General features: G+C 39.8%; 1 protein-coding gene across 1 annotated transcript in view; it reads left to right on the plus strand.

The window, feature by feature from the left end:
• HEATR1 (HEAT repeat containing 1) overlaps positions 1 to 18,865 on the plus strand; it is a 184,475-nt gene extending 165,610 nt beyond the window's left edge. Inside the window, exons 36-45 of the mRNA XM_053711938.1 lie at positions 1,909 to 2,201; positions 4,820 to 4,970; positions 5,614 to 5,772; positions 13,361 to 13,495; positions 14,562 to 14,666; positions 14,749 to 14,917; positions 16,435 to 16,589; positions 16,981 to 17,139; positions 17,311 to 17,419; positions 18,143 to 18,865. Coding sequence (XP_053567913.1) covers positions 1,909 to 2,201; positions 4,820 to 4,970; positions 5,614 to 5,772; positions 13,361 to 13,495; positions 14,562 to 14,666; positions 14,749 to 14,917; positions 16,435 to 16,589; positions 16,981 to 17,139; positions 17,311 to 17,419; positions 18,143 to 18,231 — 1,524 coding nt within the window. The 3' untranslated portion in view covers positions 18,232 to 18,865. The remainder of the gene's footprint in view (positions 1 to 1,908; positions 2,202 to 4,819; positions 4,971 to 5,613; positions 5,773 to 13,360; positions 13,496 to 14,561; positions 14,667 to 14,748; positions 14,918 to 16,434; positions 16,590 to 16,980; positions 17,140 to 17,310; positions 17,420 to 18,142) is intronic.
• Positions 18,866 to 20,353: the final 1,488 nt, after the last annotated feature.

The raw sequence follows: 20,353 nt of genomic DNA on the forward strand, positions 1-20,353 counted from the left end.
GTGGAGATTGAATGCCTAGTCTTGGCCAAGAGAGGGTTTTCTGATAGAGTGGTTGATACTCTTGTTCAGGCCAGGAAGCCGGTCACTCGTCGCATCTATCATAAGGTGGGGAGGACTTGTCCTGGTGTGAAAAGCATGGATATTCTTGGCACAAGGTTAAGAGATCCAGGATTCTGTTCTTTCTCCAGGATGGACTGGAGAAGGGGCTTGCTGTTAGTTCCTTGAAGGGACAGATTTCGGCATTATCTGTTCTGTTACACAAGAGGCTCACTGAGATTCCTGATATTCAGTCTTTTGTTCAGGCTTTGTCTAGAATCAGGCCTGTTTTTAGACCATCTGCTCCTCATTGGAGCTTTAACTTGGTTCTGAAGGTGTTGCAGAGGGTTCCGTTGGTTGAGGAGCATGATTTGCTTGGCCTACGAGACAGCGGAATATTAGCCTCCTCAGAGGATCACGGCTCATTCAACTAGAGCTGTGGATTCTTCGTGGGCCTTCAAGAATGAGGCCTCTATGGAGCAGATTTGTAAGGCGGCCACCTGGTCCTCCTTACATACCTTTACTTACATTAAAAATTTGACGTTTTTGCTTCGGCGGAAGCGGTTTTTTGGAGAATGGTTTTACAGACTGTTGGGCCCTGAGATTAGGGTCTGCCTCTTGCCTTCAGTGTCCTCTAGAGCTAGGGTATTTGTTCCCACAAGTAATGAATGAAGCTGTGGACTCTCCTCCCCTTTAGATGGAAAATATAAATTATGCTTACCTGATAATTTAATTTCCATCGTGGGGAGGAGAGTCCACGGCTCCTGCCTATTGCTCCGGTGGGCGGACCTAAATTTAGTTTGTTCTTCTGGCACAATTTATACCCTGATATTTCTCCTACTGTTCCTTGTTCCCTCGGCAGAATGACTACGGGATGAGGGAAGTGGGGGAGGTATTTAAGCCTTTGTCTGGGGTGTCATTGCCTCCTCCTGGTGGCCAGGTTCTTATTTCCCACAAGTAATGAATGAAGCCGTGGACTCTCCTCCAAACGATGGAAATGAAATTATCAGGTAAGTATAGTTTATATTTTTGTATGTTTACTATTCCTCTAAAGGGACATAATACTCATATGCTAAATCATTTGAAAATGATGCAGCATAACTGTAAAAAGCGGACGGGAAAATAACCCCTTAAACATTTCTATGTAGAAAAGTAGAATATTTTACCTCACAACTTCCTCAGCTCACAAGAGTTAGTGCTGTGTAAAAAGTTATCTTTCAATCACTGCCCAGCTGCAGGTAAGAAAAAAAAAAGAAGGAAGAAATGAACAGTAGCCAATCAGCATCAGCAGTGCTGAGGTCATGAATTCTTTTACTGTGATCTCATGAGATTTCACTTAACTCTCATGAGATTTCATAGTAAACTTCCTTAAACTGAATATGGAAATAACATGAGTGTGCACGAGGCTCACTCCCTTGCCTGTTCCGGGACAGACATACTGATTTGCTGCTTAAAGCCCTTTACAATGGGGTATAAATACTTTGAGGTAAAATATTTTTCTTTTTTACATAGAGATGTTCAGGTGATATTTTCTAGTCAGCTTTTTGCAGCTATGCTGCATTACTTTAAAGTGTTTCAACATTTGGGTATTATGGCCCTTTAAGTTTTGATCATATATTTATGAGTAATAGAACATTTTTAAGTACAGTAGCATTTTGTTTGCTAAAATGCTATTTGGAGGCATGATGTAAATGGGTTTTTTTTATTCTTATTATTTAATAATAATTCCAGCTCTATAGAATTTTGTGGCGCTATACAAATGATTATAATACCTTGCATTTCTTCTGTAGTATATGTAACAAATACTTCACTTCTTAGGTCAATATTGTGCGGATTCAGTAGATCTGTTTGTGTGTGCTTATTTATTTGTAGGTGGAGCTGCTTTTAGGTCTGATTAAAGATCTCCTTTCTGTTGTGCATCGAAAAGCCAACGTGGCAGAGGAAGAGCAAGCCATAAACAGACAGACTGCTCTGTACAGTTTGAAGCTGCTGTGCAAATGCTTTGGTGCACAGAAACAGCAAGTGTTTGTGCCTGTGTTAAGTGCTGCAGTTGACCTCATCTCTGCAGAGGGGCCAGAAGAGAAGAACGTTGTTGGCAGTGCTCTGTTGTGCATCGCTGAAGTCACCAGTATCATAAAGGCCTTGGCTATACCACAACTACCCAGGTAGGCTGGAAAATGGAGAATGCCGTCCTACAGCTGGCAAATCATAGAAATCATATAGATAGCAGCTATAGGCTAATACACATATGTATGATTTTATCATGGTACAAAAGAAACATTACCCTTGAGTGCTAATGACGGCTCAAAACCGTCATTAGCACTCAACTACCTTTTTTACAATCTGGAGGCCCCCATCCGCTCCTTCCCCGGCAATCGGGCTTGCATGGTGACAGGCATCGCCGGGGCTTCCCGTTACATGCGGTGACGTCATGCGCAATGACGTGATGACGTCACTGCGCAACTGTATTTAAAATTGTCAATACAATGTATAGGGAAAGGGGGCATGCTGCTTAGAAACCTGTATCTCAGGGATCTAAGCAGCTACAGACCCCCCAAGTCCCTACCATTGGAAAGGTAATCGCCTAGCCTTTCCAATGGTATAAGTCTTGGGGATCTAGGGGGGAAAATAAAGTTAAAAAAAAAAACGTTTTTTGAAAATAGTAGAAAACAGAAAAATTCTGCTTAGCACTCAAACGGTTAAAGGGACATAATATCAATATGCTAAATCACTTGAAGGTGGTGCAGCATAACTGTAAAAAGCCTAGAAGAAAATATCACATTAACCTCTATGTAAAAAGGGGAATATATTTTACCTCAAACGTTCTTCAGCTCACAAGAATAAGTGCTCTGTGAATAGTTATCCTTCAGCTACTGTATGCTGTATGTTGAAAAAAATTAAAATAAACAGCCATTCAGCATCATCAGTGCTGATGTTACACTCTTTACTGTGATCTCATGAGATTTTACTAAAATTTCTCAAGGTTTCATAGTGAACTTCCTTACAGTGAGGAAGGAAATAACATGACTGTGCCTGCTCATGCTGGATGCACATTACCTTGTATGTCCCGTGATTAGCATCCTGATTGGCTGCTTAAAATTTCTTTACAATGAAAATTTTTAAGGTAAAATATCTTCCGTCCTTACATAGAGATGTTCAGGTGATATTTTCTAGTCGGCTTTTTACAGCATCGCTTTCAAGTGCTTCAACATTAGGGTATCATGTCCCTTTTATACACCTTAAGGGTTGTATTATAAATGTTTAATTATGCTTAGTAAAATATAAACAGTGCTATATATTTAAATTATTTTTTCTATACCTTTTCCTGTAATTTTAACTCTGAAAATTGAAGGCTTTCTAATTCCGGTAAAAAGTGGAATCAGATTCCAGACCTAACCTTGCTATATTCCACGCAGTCATTGGTTGCTCACTCCTAGTGATACATTTATAACTATTCCTAATTTGCCTCAGCAGAAATAGAAACCCAAGTTACAACATAGCTGCCTTCTTTTCAATATTCATTGATTAAAAACTAATATAAGCAAAAGAAAATACATATTATTTACAGTCAAGTCATTGCTCTGAATACACCATTCTATTTAGCATTAGTGTTTGGTGAAGTGAAAGAAGTGAATGTTTGCAGGACATATTATTATTCACGGGCTGGTGAGGACGATGTCACAAGCATAAAGCAAACATTTTATAATTAAACCAGAACAGAAAACATTTAATATAGCACTTTAAAGGGATCGGAAATTAAAAATTAAAAAAAAAAAAAAGTTTTTAGTGATTCAGACAGAGCATACAATTTAAATAAAGTTTCTAGTTTTTGTTATCAAATATTCTTCAATGAAGCACTACAAGGCAGGAAATAGCGCTACTATCTAGTGGTCTTGCGAATGGATAACATTCTTGCAAAACTGCTGCCATATAGTTCTCCAGACACGTTCATGCTCCTTATCCGACATCCCTGCTTTTTAACAAAAAATACCAAGAGAACATTTGATTATAGAAGTAAATTGGCAAATTGTTTAAAATCGTATGATCTGTCTGAATCATGAAAGAAACATTTTGGGTTTCATGTCCCTTTTTGACCTTGCATGTCATTTTTAAGCCATTTTTAAAATACATTTTTTTTTAAATTTACTTTGTCTTGGTATTCTTTGTAAAAAAACAAATAAACAAACAATGTGATTGGTGTCTGCACACATTTGTCTCTCTTTCTTGATGTGTATAGTTAGCTCCCAGTAGTGCCTTGCTGCGTTGAAGCTGACCAAGTCCTTTGCAGGGGTTAAACACACAGTTAAATACAAGTAAAAGAGCAATAATAAAATGCATTTTCATTTTTGTACTTTTAAATCCCTAATATATAAACAAAAGCATTGATATCATTATCCCTCCTTTATCATTGTGTTGCAGGGCACTATTTATAGCCCAATAAGAAAGATACCACAATTAGAGGCCCATGTTCTGTTGATTTTTTTTTCACAGTTTCACAAATCTAAAGGGCCTAGAACACTACTTATGGATTTTCCTCTGCATCTCTCTTTAAACAGACATCCTCTTCTGGCTCCTCAATAAATATATGACTGGTTCCTGAATGGGAAATACTTTTGATATCACCTGTTTTTATGGATGTGTTATGCTCTTTCAGCAAGTACTGTGCCATTTTATGAGCCTTTTCCTGTAGTTGTTTAGATGAGTTCTCTGCTCAGTTCATCCAGTGCTTTAGCTGACACATCAGATGCTGTATATGAGCTGATTATGTATTTTTTGTGTGCAGATTGATGCCAGCTCTCATCTCCGCTCTGAAACACAAGAAGGAGCTTCTCACCAGTGAGATTCATCTGCTGAGCACAGTGACCGCTCTACAAAAAGTGGTGGAGACTCTTCCGCATTTCCTTAGTCCCTATCTGCATGACTCTTTGCTGCAGGTTAGTTAACAAATTACATTATACAACCAGTTAAAAAAACTAAATGTATGCTTACTTGATATATATTTTTATTTTTTTACAATTTTTGTGCTTTCTGGGAGCATACTACAGTAAGACTTATGGACACACCTTGTTCTCTCTGTACATGAGCTGTGCACACCATTACCCAGTGGCATTCATTGAAGACACTTTCTATAACACAAAATTAGAATCAAACCTTTATTTTTAAGAATAGAATGTATATTGCATATAGAGCATTTCTTAGTTTAAAATAAATTACTGCTGTCCATTTAAACAAAATAATGATTGTCATTTTTATGCTGAGTTTTGTAAACTATTTAATACTGTTTAAGACTTCTCTTTTTTTTATGTCTGTAAGAAATAAGTCTCACTCCATCACTATATTATCATGTGATTATGCAGAATTAGACCTTGTTCCCTCTGTAAATTAATTGCAGTAATGAGCTAAAAAGGATTCAGCGGTGTAATTACTACCATTTAATGTGAGTGTTGCTGAGAATTCTGAAATAGAACCAAAAACTATCTGGATAGAAAGGACCTAAGATTTAATTGTAAAGCCATAGGGTTAACTGATTTTTGCTGTGTTTCTTGTTTTTTTTTTTTTTTTTTTTATCATTTAAAGGTTGCTCGGCTTGAAAAGATTGCAGCTAAAGTTGGTCCTACGTCTCAGCTGTCTGTAAGAGTAACAATGCTAAAAACCACATTAGCAACTAACATAGCAGCCAGAGTGCTTTTGCCAGCAGTCACCAAGGGCTACTGTCAGCTTGTGCATACTCAGCAGGTGAGCGCTCAGTACCACTTTCTGTTCTCCTGAAGCTGTTATCCCAGCACGATCCAATAACACTCATTGTAATGTCAATCAATAGAAAACCTGCACTGCCGAAATCCTGCTATTGTTGTCTGAAATATGTATTATTTTATCTCCGACTATATGCCCTATGCTTACTATCATTTCCCTTTATTAGGTCTAACTTTTATAACTATTTTATAATTAAAGGAACAGTAAAGTCAAAATTAACCTTCTATGGGTTAGAAAGAGCATGAAATTTGCTTCTGTTATAAAATGTGCTTCTTGGTATCCTTAGTTGAAGTGTAAACATGCAAGGAGCTCAGGAGTGTGCATGTGCACCTACCTAGTTATACACTTCAACAAAGGATAACAAGAAAACAACACATTTTTATAAGAAAGTAAATTCGAAAGTTTTTAATATACTTTTACTTCCTGCCTGAATAATTTTGAATTTACTGTCTATTTAAAAGGACATTATAGCTGTTTGGTTTCTTTCCTCTGAAAGAGAGCATTTCAAAATGTATTATTTTTTATAAATTCATGTTCATGATAATCCTATTGTTTTCTTGTCAGAGGCATTACCATCTCAACCAATAGAACCACTGACATTGTCCTTATTAGCCAGTGTTATGCACTGATAGTATGCTGATACTGCTGTTTAAAGGGACATTATACACTCAATTTTTCTTTGCATAAATATTTTGTAGATGATCCATTTACAGTTTGTTTTTTTTAAATGTATAGTTTTGCTTATTTCCATCTAAAGGGGAGGAGAGTCCACGGCTTCATTCATTACTGTTGGGAATTAAGAACTTGGTCACCAGGATGAGGCAAAGACACCCCAGCCAAAGGCTTAAATACCTCCACCACTTCCCTGATCCCCCAGTCATTCTTTGCCTTTTGTCACTGGAGGACGGCAGAGAAGTGCCGAAGATAGGAGTAGTCTCTTATGGAGGGTAGTACTCTTTGCATTGGGACTGGAGTTTTAAGTAGTCCTAAATTGTATGTTGGGACCCAGGATAAGAAAATAAAGGTCTTTTAATTATCATGGTGGCTGGAGTTTTTTGAAATTTGTGATTGTGCTGAGGACTTGGCAAGTCTGTTGCTCCGTGCCCCACAAGAGAAGATTAAGGTGTGCTGTTTTCCACTTTTTTTGAATTTGTTTTAAGTAGTCCTGTCAGCCTGGGCGAAAGTTAGAGTCCGGAGATGCAGGGAGAGTCTTTCTGTAAAACCATCCCAACTCATATTAACAGCTCCACAAGCAATCAGCGTTGACGAGTTTTGCTGCCTGCTTTTTACACTCAAGTCCATGTCAGAAGCGAGGCTACTAACCTGTCACACTTGAAGGGCCGTGTTCCTGTTCCACGGCGTAGATTCTGGTAAGATAGTTTCATTTTTTATTACATAATAACACGGAAGACAGGGTCACAATGTGGCGTCTTTTATCTTTAAAGAATCAAGGGTTAATATTCCTGGAAAGGGGATTAATGAACAGGGTGGGTTTATACATGATATTGTTTGTGTCATTGCTGTGTTATGTGCGAGATGAGACTCTGGCAATGTGTGGAACTTTCAGATGACTTACTGGAGTATTGTGCGGCCCTTTTTTGGCACGTTTTTTCCTTAGGCAGGGACGGTCCTGCCAGGCATTCCATGTGACCAAGCTATCTCTCTTCCTCTGTTGATCAGCGGCGCAGGAGATAAAACTGTGGAGGACTCTGATGCGTTAAAGGGTTCTCCCTCTTTAGCAAGGTCTCATTCCTGTGTTTATTGAGGAGGTTTTGGTAGAAAAGCCTGCTCAACTATGTTCCACATGCCTTAATAAAGTTACGACATCTAAAAGTAAATGGATGTCTAGTACTACTGAGCTGTCCACCTCTGAGGGTTCCCCGTCCTGTGAGGTGTGTTCCCTGCATTCATCTCCAATTGCACATGCAGCGCCCCAGGGTCCAACCATTACTCCTGCAGGAGAGATTCGTTGGCCGTCAGATTTTGCGGATGAACTGCAAACGGCGGTATCGAAAGTGTTCCATGCCTTACCATGTTCTGCTAAGTCCAAGTGTAGGGCATATCATGGCAGCCCGGCCCAGGGGTTGTCTACGCCTATGAAAATATCAGAGGCGTTATACGATGACGAGGCCCACTCCGACTCTTCGGAGGAGGCCCCTTCTGCGTTGGAGTCCATGTCATCTAAACCCCCGGCTGCGGAGGAGCCTGACTTTAGGTTTAGGATAAAGAATTTGTGCTTTTTGCTGAAGCATGTGCTTGCTGCTCTGGAGGTTCCAGAACCGAAGCTTCCGAGGAACCTGCGATTCCTAAGCTTGATAAGGTGTATTAGGACAGAGTGGTGCCTCAGGCCTTCCCGGTTACTGTTAAGATGGCTAATATTATTAAGAATGAATGGGAGCGATTAGGTTCTTCCTTTTCCCCTTCTTTCTTTAAGAAACTTTTACCCATTCCGGACTCTCAGCTTGAGCTGTGGGGTACTGTCCCTAGGGTGGATGGTACTATCTCCATGCTCGCGGACAACTATTCCCCTCGAGGATAGTTCTTCGCTTAAAGAGCCCATGGATAAAATAATAAGGAAGATGTTTCAACACATAAGGTTTGTTTTTCATCCGGCAGCAGCTGTAGCCGCGGTTGTCGGAGCTGTGACAATTTGGTGTGAATCCCTGTGTGAAATGGTCGAGGGGGAGACTTCCATCGACGAGTTACAGGATAAGATTAAGGCGCTTAAGGTCGCCAATTCTTTCATCTGTGATGCCAATATGCAAATTATTTGCCTAAACGCTAAGGTGTCAGGTTTTTCCATTTTAGCTTGCAGGGCTCTGTGGCTAATGTCTTGGTCTGCGGACATGACCTCTAAATCAAGGCTGTTGTCCCTGCCTTTTCAAGGAAAGATTCTGTTCGGTCCAGGATTGGATTCGATCAGATCCACGGTTACGGGAGGCAAGGGAGCTTTCCTACCGCAGGATAAGAAGGCTAAGCCTAAATGATCTACTTTTCGTCCCTTTCGTGCGGACAAGGCCCAGCGCCAGCAGCCCGCCACGAAAGCGGACCACTCCAAGGGAACTTGGAAGTCGGCTCATTCTTGGAACAAGTCTAAGCAGAGCACGAAGCCAGCCGAGACCAAATCGGCATGAAGAGGCTGCCCCCGACCGGTCTCCAGACCAAGTAGGGGGCAGATTATCTCTCTTCTCAGAAGCCTGGTTACAGGACGTTCAGGACCCTTGGGTTCTGGAGGTTGTCTCCCAGGGTTACAGAATAGGGTTCAGATCCTATCCGCCCACGGGGCAGATTCCTCCTGTCAAACCTGTCTTCAAGTCCAGAAAAGAGAGAAGCCTTTCTAGAGTTTGTGAGGGATCTCTTCTCTCTCGGCGTTATCATACCAGTACCCCAAGTAGAAAGGGGTCTAGGGTACTATTCAAATCTTTTTTTGGTTCCAAAGAAGGAGGGCACATTCCGCCTGATTCTGGACCTAAAGTGTTTATACAAGTTTCTGAGTGTTCCATCGTTCAAAATGGAAACAATCAGATCTGTTCTGCCCCTAGTTCAAGAGGGACAGTTCATAATAACTATAGACTTGAAGGACGCCTACCTTCATGTGCCAATTCACAGGGACAACTTCAAGTTCCTAAGATTTGCCTTTCGGGACCAACACTTCCAGTTTGTGGCCCTCCCCTTTGGTCTGGCGACGGCCCCCGAGAGTCTTCACAAAGGTTCGGGGGACGCCTTCTTGCAGTGGCCAGAGCCAGAGGCATTATTGCTGTTGCGCCCTATCTGGACGACTTCCTAGTCCAGGCGATGTCGCTCAGTCTCGCAGAGGATCATTCCAGGGCTCTTCTTCTTTTGCTCCAATCTCACAGTTGGAAGATCAACTCAGGAAAGAGTTCCTGGGCACGACAGCAACAGGGTAGAGTTCCTGGGCACAATAATAGACTCTATGTCCATGAAAATATTTCTCACAGACCATCGACGCAGGAAAATTGCGTCCTCTTGTCTTGCCCTTCAGTCCTCCTCAAGCCCCTCGGTGGCTCAGTGTATGGAGGTGATCGGACTCATGGTTTCCAGCATAGACGTCCTTCCATTCATCAGGTTAAATCTCAGACCTCTTCAATTGTGAATGTTGAGACAGTGGAACGGCAATCATTCAGATCTATCACAGCAGATATCCATGGATGCTCGGACTCGGATCTCCCTCTCTTGGTGGATCCATCTGGAGCAACTGTCCATGGGGACATCCTTCTTGAGACCGTCCTGGGAGATTGTGACCATGGATATGAGTCTGGCAGGATGGGGAGCTGTTTGGGGTGCCAGGATGGCACAAGGAAAATGGACCTGGGAGGGTTCTCTCCTTCCGTTAAATATTCTGGAACTCCGAGCAATCTACAATGCTCTGAAGGCATGGTCTCCTCTGGGGTCGTTCAGCTTCATCAGATTCCAGACCAACAACATTACCTCGGTGGCTTTCATCAACCATCAGGGGGGTACGAGGAGCTCCCTAGCCATGAGGGAGGTGTCTCGGATCTTGGAGTGGGCGGAGTCCCACAGCTGATCGCTCTCAGCAATTCACATTCCAGGTGTGGACAATTGGGAAGCATATTTTCTCAGCAGGCAATGCTTCCATCCGGGGGGAATGTTCTCTCTACCCCATGTAAAGTGTTTGCAGAGATTTGTCTCAGGTGGGGATTGCCGGAGATGGATCTCATAGCGTCCAGACTCCATTGCAAGCTACCCGATACGGGTCGAGGTCCAGGGATCCCCAGGCAGAGCTGATAGATGCCTTGGAGGTGCCTTGGGGGTTTAGCCTAGCTTACATTTTTCCACCGTTACCACTTCTACCTCGTGTAGTGGCATGGATCAAACAGGAGCGAGCTTCAGCCATTCTGATTGCTCCATCATGGCCGCGGAGGACATGGTTTTCGGATCTGGTGGGTATGTCATCCTTTCCGCCGTGGAGGTTACCCTGTCGCAGGGATCTGCTGGAACAGGGTCCTTTTCAACATTAAAATCTTGATTCTCTGAGGCTGACTGCGAGGAGATTAAACACCTAGTCTTGGCTAAGAGAGGCTTTTCTGAAAGTGTGATTGATATGCTAATTCAGGAAAGGAAGCCAGTCACTGGTCGCATCTACCATAAGGTGTGGAGGACTTACTTGTCCTGGTGTGAGAAGCATGGATATCCTTGGCATAAGGTGAAGGTATCCAGGATTCTGGAGAAGGGTCTTGCCGCCAGTTACCTAAAGGGACAGATTTCGGCATTATCAGTCTGTTGCATTGGAGACTCGCTGAGCTCTCTGAAATACAATCTTTTGTTCAGGCTATGTTTAGAATCAGGCCTGTCTTTACACAGTCTGCTCCTCCATGGAGCTTAAACTTGGTCCTTAAGGTATTGCCGAAGGTTCCGTTTGAGCCTATGCACTCCATAACTTGGATGTGGTTCTTGCCTTAAAGTTCTATCTTCAGGCTACAAAGGATTTCAGACAGTCTACATCTCTTTTTGTGGTGTATTCAGGGAAGCACAAGGGGCAGAAAACCTCTTCTACTTCTTTGTCCTTTTGGTTGAGGAGCTTGATTCGCTTTGCCTATGAGACAGCGGGACACAAGCCTCCTCAGAGGATCACGGCTTATTCAACTAGAGCTGTGGCTTCGTCTTGGGCCTTCAAGAATGAGGCCTCTATGGAGAAAATTTGTAAGACGGCTACCTGGTCCTCCTTGCATACTTTTACAAAGTTTTACAAATTTGACGTTTTTGCTTCTGCGGAAGCTGTTTTTGGGAGAAAGGTTTTGCAGGCTGTGGTGCCCCCAGATTAGGGTCTGCATTTTACCCTCCCTGTTTCATTCAGTGTCCTCTAGAGCTTGGGTATATGTTCCCAAAAGTAATGAATGAAGCCGTGGACTCTCTTCCCCTTTAGATGGAAAACATAAATTATGCTTACCTGATAATTTCATTTCCATCGAGGGCAGGAGACTCCACGGCTCCCGTCTGTATCTCCGATGGGCGGACCTAAATTTAATTAATCTTCTGGCACCATTTATACCCTGATGTTTCTCCTACTGTTCCTTGTTCCCTCGGCAGAATGACTGGGGGATGAGGGAAGTGGGGGAGGTATTTAAGCCTTTGGCTGGGGTATCTTTGCCTCCTCCTGGTGGCCAGGTTCTGAATTCCCAACACTAAAGAATGAAGCCGTTGACTCTCCTCCCCTCGATGGAAATGAAATTATCAGGTAAGCATAATTTATGTTTTTTAAATAACATTGCTCTGGTTTTTAGACTCCTAACCAAGCCCCAAAGTTTTAGGAGAATACCGACATATACCTACTCTAGCTTGCTCCTGTTTGTGTAAAGAGTCTTTTCATATGTAAAGGAAGGGGGGGAGGGAGTGTCTTATTTGCCACTTGCAGTGGGCTTTCCAGCTACCTTTTTAACAGAGCTAAACTGGTTGCTTCTCAGTAGGTTTTTAAACGGTTTTATACTGGATTTTTATGTACGTAGCTGTGCATATTATTCTTTATAGTAGTGTCTATTACATGCAGTTATATGAAAATTGGTGTATACTGTCCCTTTAAGTTACATTGTAAAATTAACCCTTTGAGTGCTAATGACGGCTCTGAGCTGTCACAGAGTTTCCCATTTTGGTGCTAATGACGGCTCAGAGCCGTCACTAGCACTCTCCCACTTTGAGGGAGATTTTGGGGCTCCCACCCACTCCTACCCCGGCGATCATGTCTGTAGTGTGACGGGCATCGCCAGGGCTTCCCGTTTTGCGTGGTGACGTCACCCGCAATAACGTGATGACGTCACCCGCAATAACGTGATGACGTCACAGTGCAACTTTATTTATACTTAACAATGTTAAGTATAGGAGCAAGGGGGCATGTTGCTTAGAAGCCTGTATCTCAGTCATCTAAGCAGCTACAGACCCCTAAGATCCACCATTGGAACGGTAATCGCCTTACCTTTCCAACAGTTTAAGTCTTGGGGGGGTCTGAAAAAAAAAAAGTTAAAAAAAAAAACATTATTAGAACAAGAAAAGAAAACTGGCACTACACTATAAGATTGGTGAGACTGGAATATGAAATAAATTCCGGTGCTACCCCTTATATAATAACTATAGGAATTACAAGGAATAGGCAGCTAAGGGGTTACTGTAGCACTCACTCTCACTCAAAAAAGTTAATAATACAATCATACATACTTTATTATTTATATTATTAAAAAAACTGGGATAAATATCCCTAGGAACCATGAACAACCCACAACCATTACTTAAACTAAAGTTTAAAATACATTTTAAAACATAAAAAAATCTTAGCACCCAGGTGGGAAAGTGCTTAGCACTCAAAGGGTTAATACAGCTTTTATTTTAACATTTTCAATTTAAAAAAATAAAATAATGTAAACTTTTATGTTATCTTATATGTAAAAGAAAAAGCAAGCAAAGTTCTGGCATTTCCTTTTTACACACGTGTGTAGCAGATCAAGTATAGATATTAGAATTCAATTTATTTTTGAATGCATTTGCACCTCTTTACTTCATGTGGTTGTTTTGGTATTTGATTGTTTTTAATTCTGTGCAGAGCTGTTTGGGATCTCTTATGGATATCCTGAAGGAGCACATTGCTATAATGGATAAGCAACAACTATCTACGCACCAGTCTGAACTGACCTCCTTCTTTCTGAAGGCCCTGGACTATAGAACAGAGCATTCTGAGGTAAAGCAGGAAAAAAACAATGGATTTGATGAAAAAAGCAATACAACTGAATGACCATAATTACACACATGGTCATATAATGAGACATAAAAGTTCAAAGAGAAAATATTTTATTGTTATAGACGAGCAACAGTGCAATATTAAAATACTATGGGCTAGATTACAAGTGGAGCACAAAATATCACTTTCACAAGGGCGATATTTGTGCTCCACTTAGTAATACCAGCGCCTGCAAATATGCACTGGTATTACAAGTTGCGACCTTGCATGAGAGCTTTGCATTTACTAGAGTGCGCTTCCATAGCGCACTCTAGTAAATGACACCTTTCTCATGCACCAGCATTCAGGTTCAAACCTGTTCCTGTTAATCCCATAGTCTCCCTGACTTTGTTTTATTAAAGGTCTTATAAATTACAAATGTAATTCCCAAGTAAAAATGTTTTTTATACACAGTGAAACAAACTTTCATTATTTAGCCTTACTCTCCTGTAATTGAATATTAAAAAATATTTTTTCCAGTCTCCCGTAGAAGCTGGTGTGCATTCTCTAGAATTTAGAATTCTGATCCTTATACACACACTGCACAGTGATTGCTTGATATGTGCAGGAGCTTATTTATACCTCTCTCTAATTGGTCATAGCAAAGGGTCTCTGTCCTGATGTTCCCCATAGAAAATAGTGGACAAATCCACTAGTCTGATAAAACTAAACTTTTTATTTTCTTGTCAAATGATTTGTCCAAAGTTTTATTTTTATTTTATCTGTGCACACGTCTAATAGGAATATATAATAAAGCATAAACACATTCACATTTCATAAAACAATGCTGCATTATTCATAACCGATTCTCACATAAAAACCTGCAGTTTCATACATTTCACACAGCTTTTATTGTTTGTCACTTTAAATTCATGTAGTGTGGAGTTTTGTTTCTTTACCATGAAGTTGCTCAGAATACAGGAAACTAGAGTTGGAAATTAGAAACCTGTAGAGGTTGCTTTAATAAAACTCAGATTTAATGAATGATTTACTCTCTGATTTGCCTCTGATCGCTTCTACTTTATAGGACGACCTGGAACAAGTTGGTGAAATAGAGGGTCACATCATTAATTGTCTTCTTATCATGGTCATGAAGCTTTCAGAAGTCACATTTAGACCCCTCTTCTTCAAGGTAAGATCGATGAAACCTAACAAAAAACAAAAAAACTTTGTGGGCACCAATAACACAATTCATTTTCCTCCATTATAAACAGCTGTTTGACTGGTCCAAGACAGAGGCTTCCTCAAAAGACAGACTCCTTACATTCTGCCGTTTGTCTGACTGTATTGCGGACAAGCTTAAGGGTCTTTTCACTCTCTTTGCTGGTCATTTAGTGAAGCCTTTTGCAGAGATATTAAATCAGACAAATACAATAAAATCTGGTAAGTCTTTATTGAAGGGGCATGGCATTCAGAAATGATCTCTGTTCTGTCTCCAAGAGAATGTTTAAAAATGCATTAGTATTTTTTAAAATTTTTTAATTTAACTGTACATACCTGTACGATATAAACAAACTTTTTCTTTTGCCATTGAGCAGTAGAGCAGTGGTATACCATGACATGCTTCTTGTTAAAGGGACATTCAACCCAAATGTTTTCTTTCATTATTCAGATGGAGAATACCATTTTAAGCAACATTCCAATTTACTTTGATCTAATTTGTTTCATTGTTTAGATATCCTTTGTTAAAGAAATAGCAATGCACATGGGTGAGCCAATCATACGAGGCATCTATGTGTAGTCATCAATCAGCAGCTTTTGATCCTATCTAGATATGCTTTTCAGCAAAGGATATCAAGAGAATGAAGCAAATTTAGCGACTAGAAGTAAATTAGAAAGTTGTTTAAATTGCATGTTCTTTCTAAATCATGAAAGAAAAAAAAAATGGATTTAATGTCCCTTTTAGTTTCACTTTAAATTTCAGTAGCTTTTATTTAACATTTTCAATAAAAAAAAAAAAAAAAAAAAGGTTTAACTGCTGATCTTTCATGTAAATGATGTTAAAAAAACAGTAATGTGTCTCATTTGTGGTTAGGGATGTTCATTATACATTTTATAAGCACTGAGGTTATTCTCGCACTGCCTCTAGTCATGGGTGCAGCCATGTTGAAATGTAGCTTCCACTGCATTCCATTGCTGTCTTGTTTGCACATGTGCAGAAACTCTATTCACATGCCTGCAGTGAAACCTAGGTTCCATAATGACAGCACCCATAATTAGAGATAGGTCCATGAAATGTGTTTAGTGTCCCTTTAATTTTAAAGTGGAGTGTCATTTCAACAAAGTAAATCTAAAAGTATGTTTATAAAATCAATGGAATACGATTAGCGAAAAATACAGTGGGTAGAAAATTAGGATTATCCTTGGATTATAGATCATTAAAACTTAATTATGACTTGTATTTTTGTAAAATAGTACGACAATGCATTAGTGACCATGAAAACCCCCCTAAAGTTAGCTAGTTCACTGATTCAAAACCGATACCAAAAAGAAAAGAAAAAAAAACCTGTTGGGCAGAAGTACTTGTAAATATATCTCATTTAGAGAGTGCGCACAGTGTCTCAATCGCAAACACAAAGAAAATTAGTTTATGTATTCAAGACAAATCCATGAAATAAAATTGAGCGCTCTGCCAAGGGTATAGAAGTCGAAGTATAACCAAACAAAATGCCTGAAATCAATGGGAAAAAAAACAACAAAAAAATATATCCATTAGAAGTACTATTTATCATTACAAATTTGGATAGTAAGCGTTTGTTATTAAACTTTTGAGAGGCATCACCCCTTAGGTTTTTAATGTAAGTATAACTTGGATTTTTTTTATTTAGCTAAAATGTTTTAACTATTCATGCGCTGTCTTTTTATGTCATAAACTAGTTTCCCTTAATTTTCCTTCCCAGATGAAGCCTTTTTTGACTCTGAAAACAATACAGAGAAAAGCTGCTTGTTGCTGGAAAATGTCCTGCACTGTCTGCATAAAATCTTCCTTTATGATACCCAGCATTTTGTCAGCAAGGAGAGAGCGGAATTATTAATGATGCCATTGGTGGATCAGGTATGCTAATCTTGTTTTAAAACTCTGTACATGGGATTTTATGATGACCATTAATATATACCTTCTTAATAATTATGCTATTAAATGTCCTCACCTCCCCTAGATTTCAGTTTTTCTTTAATAGAAAGAAACTTAACTTTGTCTAAAGTTCATTTATTGAATGAAATTGTATTATGTTTTTGTTGGTATTACTGCTATAATATTTTATCTAGAATCATTGATTAAGTCATGAGCTAGGATAAACGGAAAGGCAAAAAGTGACTGTTTTTATATTGTGTGAGGCTGCTTAAGGAACCTTTCCAAATAATAAAGCTAAATAAGAAAATTCTCTTCATTCATTTATCTTAGATTTTCTGTATTCACCTAAATTTTGGAGCATTTTATTTTTTAGCTTGAAAACATGCTTGGTGGAGATGAGAAATTTCAGGCAAGGGTTAGCGGTAGCCTTGTCCCTTGCATTTCCCAGTTCTCCGTGGCTATGGCTGATGACTCCCTGTGGAAACCGCTTAACTACCAGATACTCCTGAAGATGCGCCATTCTTCTCCCAAGGTAAACACACTGTTGTCCTGTATTAATAACAGAACTGTTGGAGATATTGGTAAAAAAAATTCTCTCTCTAGTACTTTAAATATTGCAGAACTCTAGTCGGTTGATAGTAGTATTATACATAAGTAAATGCATGTTAAACTTTTTTGCCCCACTACTGTCATTTGTGATCAGGTTCGGTTTGCAGCTCTGCTGGCTTTGGTTGATCTGGTAGAGAAGCTGAGAGAAAACTACATGGTTCTGTTACCCGAGTCCATTCCTTTCTTGGCTGAACTCATGGAAGGTGAGACAATCTCAGATGGGAAAAAAACACAATTTAAACTTATCTTGTATTTTATAAAGTGAACGTTAATCACCTCAGCTTAAAATGGCAGTGCATTTTCATAATTTATTTTGTCCAGTTTTCCTCTAATTTACGTTGATCACGTTGGATTTTTTTTCTACTGTCCTCATTGAGGCTGATGGGATGGAATTGTGCCCTCTGACCCTCCTTCATGCTGCACACTGATTGGTGCTCATATATAACTGTCCCAAATTTGCCACAGTAAAAGAGATTAGATGATCAATACTCAATGGGTGTGCCCCTGAACTGAAAAATAATAAAAAGGTTGCTAACAAACCCATTTTAAACTCTTTAAAATGTTTCTTTTTGTATGCCAATCTTTTGAAATACATTGTTTATATTCTATACTGTTATGCATTTGCATAAATGAATTAATGCTCTTTTAATGATCAATGTGCGTTCCAAGTCAAGTAGGATTAGCTGATGAATGAGGAGTTCAGTTGGATGACCACCTCAGATTGAAGATACCGTGGACCCATTTTAATAGCAATGCTCTTTTTGATTTGTACCTTGTTTATTATGGTTCCTTGCAATGCCAGAAAACTTAATCCACTGCCCTATCTTGTTAAGCATTTCATCTGATTTATTTTCTTGGGTAGCTACTGTACAAGAGTGTTTAGATGTATAGGACTGCAATGTGTAAACATATCTGATTTCTTGCAGATGAATGCGAAGAGGTAGAGCAGCAATGTCAGAAGACAATTAAACAGCTGGAAATAATTCTGGGAGAATCTCTTCAGAGCTACTTCTAATCGATGAGCGGGAATCCAGTCATCACACAACCCTTGAGTGCATTGAAGCAGTGCCCTGACTTGATGGACTTGAAGCTATTGCTATCACAACAAGTGGCATCAGCACAAGAGATGATTGCTTTATCTGTTTGCACCTTCCCGTTAATTGTGAACAGATCATATTTTATATCTGAACAGTTTTATATGTATATTGCTATTTGTTAGCTGAAAAATCATGCTGTGTAAATAACCGTTCTAAGAAATTCAGTATTAAAACAAAAAGTACTGATACTATTTCCACTTTGAACTTTATTGCAGAAGAGATTAGCACTGACACTGGGCTGTTAACATGCATATGCAAATGGTGATACACAAATGCACACACATGCATCATACACGGGTATATTTCTCTCATTAAATCATAAAATGTTGAGAATCCACGAGACATCACATGTGGGATTAAAGTCCAGTCCTACAGAATGAGGCGGAACACCCCTCACAACAGAGCTTTAATCCCTCCCACTTTACTATGATTCCTTAGTCAAAGATATGGCCAAGAGAAAGTAGGAAAGGAAAAGCAGGGTAAAAGGAGTTCAAACTGGTACTGCTATCTGCATTCTTGCAATAAACTAACATACTTGGGTGAATTTGGAAATTTGTGAAATCCATTATCATTGTTTGTTTCTGTTGTTTTTATTTTAAAATACTTTTTATTGAACATTTTTGTAAGAAACATACAAAGAAAGAAGTACTTTTATCATGACATTCTCATCCCTACTGGTATCTATGTATTTGGGGCCAATCAACTGTCTTTGTGCCCACCTGTATACCTTACCACTAAACAGAGTGCAAATCTCTAGCTTGGGCTAACATTCCTTAGTAATTTTTCCCTTTGATCTTAACCCATCTTATATAACCAAAAAGATGGGTCAAGTAATTGTGGGATGAGTAGTATTCGTTGCAAACATAGTAAAGTCAATTAGTAAAGTACTAGTTGTAAACAAACCAAACAATTCACACAATTTCTCTCTCCATTCATATATAAAATAGTGTCTCTTTCTAAGAATAGTATAGTACCTGAGGATTGGAGACACTTCTTCCCATGGCGCACTCCCGTCAACCCCATATCAGCTCATGTGAGTTTCAGACCTTAGACCTCTGTTCCTGTCTACCTATCCAGTATAGCCATACTTTTTGTACTGTTTCCTTATTGTTTAGAATTCCTGCTGCTTCCTCGTACATGGTGTAGGTAAATTGTATTTTATTATATATTTCTGTCCATGTTGGTGCGCCTACTTTCCAGTATCTTGCGATACATATTCTTGTGATTGTGCATAGAATTCTAATGAAGGTGTTCAGGTGTCTGTGATAAGTCTCTATGGGCTCATGTAGTAGTGCTTGTTGTATGGTGAGGGTCACCTCCTCATCTATCAACTGGCCTATAAACGAAGATAATTTATTCCATATTTCTTGCACAGATATGCAATCCCACCACATGTGTCTGTATGTGCCTTTTTATCCACATCCTCTGTAACACAAGTTACTCCCCTGGGGCTTGAAGTGTGCCGACCTAACTGGGGTCAAATACCACCTGAAGGCTGTCTTTAGTGTGTTCTCTTTTAAGTCAACGCTTAGTAACCCCTTATCTCCCGATTGAAAAATTAACTCCCACTCCTGTTTATGTTTTACTATATCCAGCTCCTTCTCCCATGCTAGCATTACTTGTGTTTTTGGTTCAGAAGGGGGGGATTGGATAGATACATATAGCTTAGATATTGAGCGTTTGAGTCTATGTGGGCAGACACTAGAGATTTCTAACGGGGTGGATACCTTACTAGGTGCATTTTTGAGGAATTCTCGGAGAGAAGATTGCAGTTGTAAATAAATGAACCATTGTAGCTTGAGGGGGGCGATCCTCTCTTGTAGGTGAGAGAAAGGTATCAGTGTGTTCTTCTCTATAATGTCCGCTACCCTGTAGAGACCTTTGTTTCTTCTGTTATGTGTGATCAGTCCACGGGTCATCATTACTTCTGGGATATTATCTGCTCCCCTACAGGAAGTGCAAGAGGATTCACCCAGCAGAGTTGCTATATAGCTCCTCCCCTCTACGTCACCCCCAGTCATTCTCTTGCACCCAAAGACT

Source organism: Bombina bombina, chromosome 4, assembly GCF_027579735.1.
Source record: "Bombina bombina isolate aBomBom1 chromosome 4, aBomBom1.pri, whole genome shotgun sequence".
Lineage (NCBI taxonomy): Eukaryota > Metazoa > Chordata > Amphibia > Anura > Bombinatoridae > Bombina > Bombina bombina.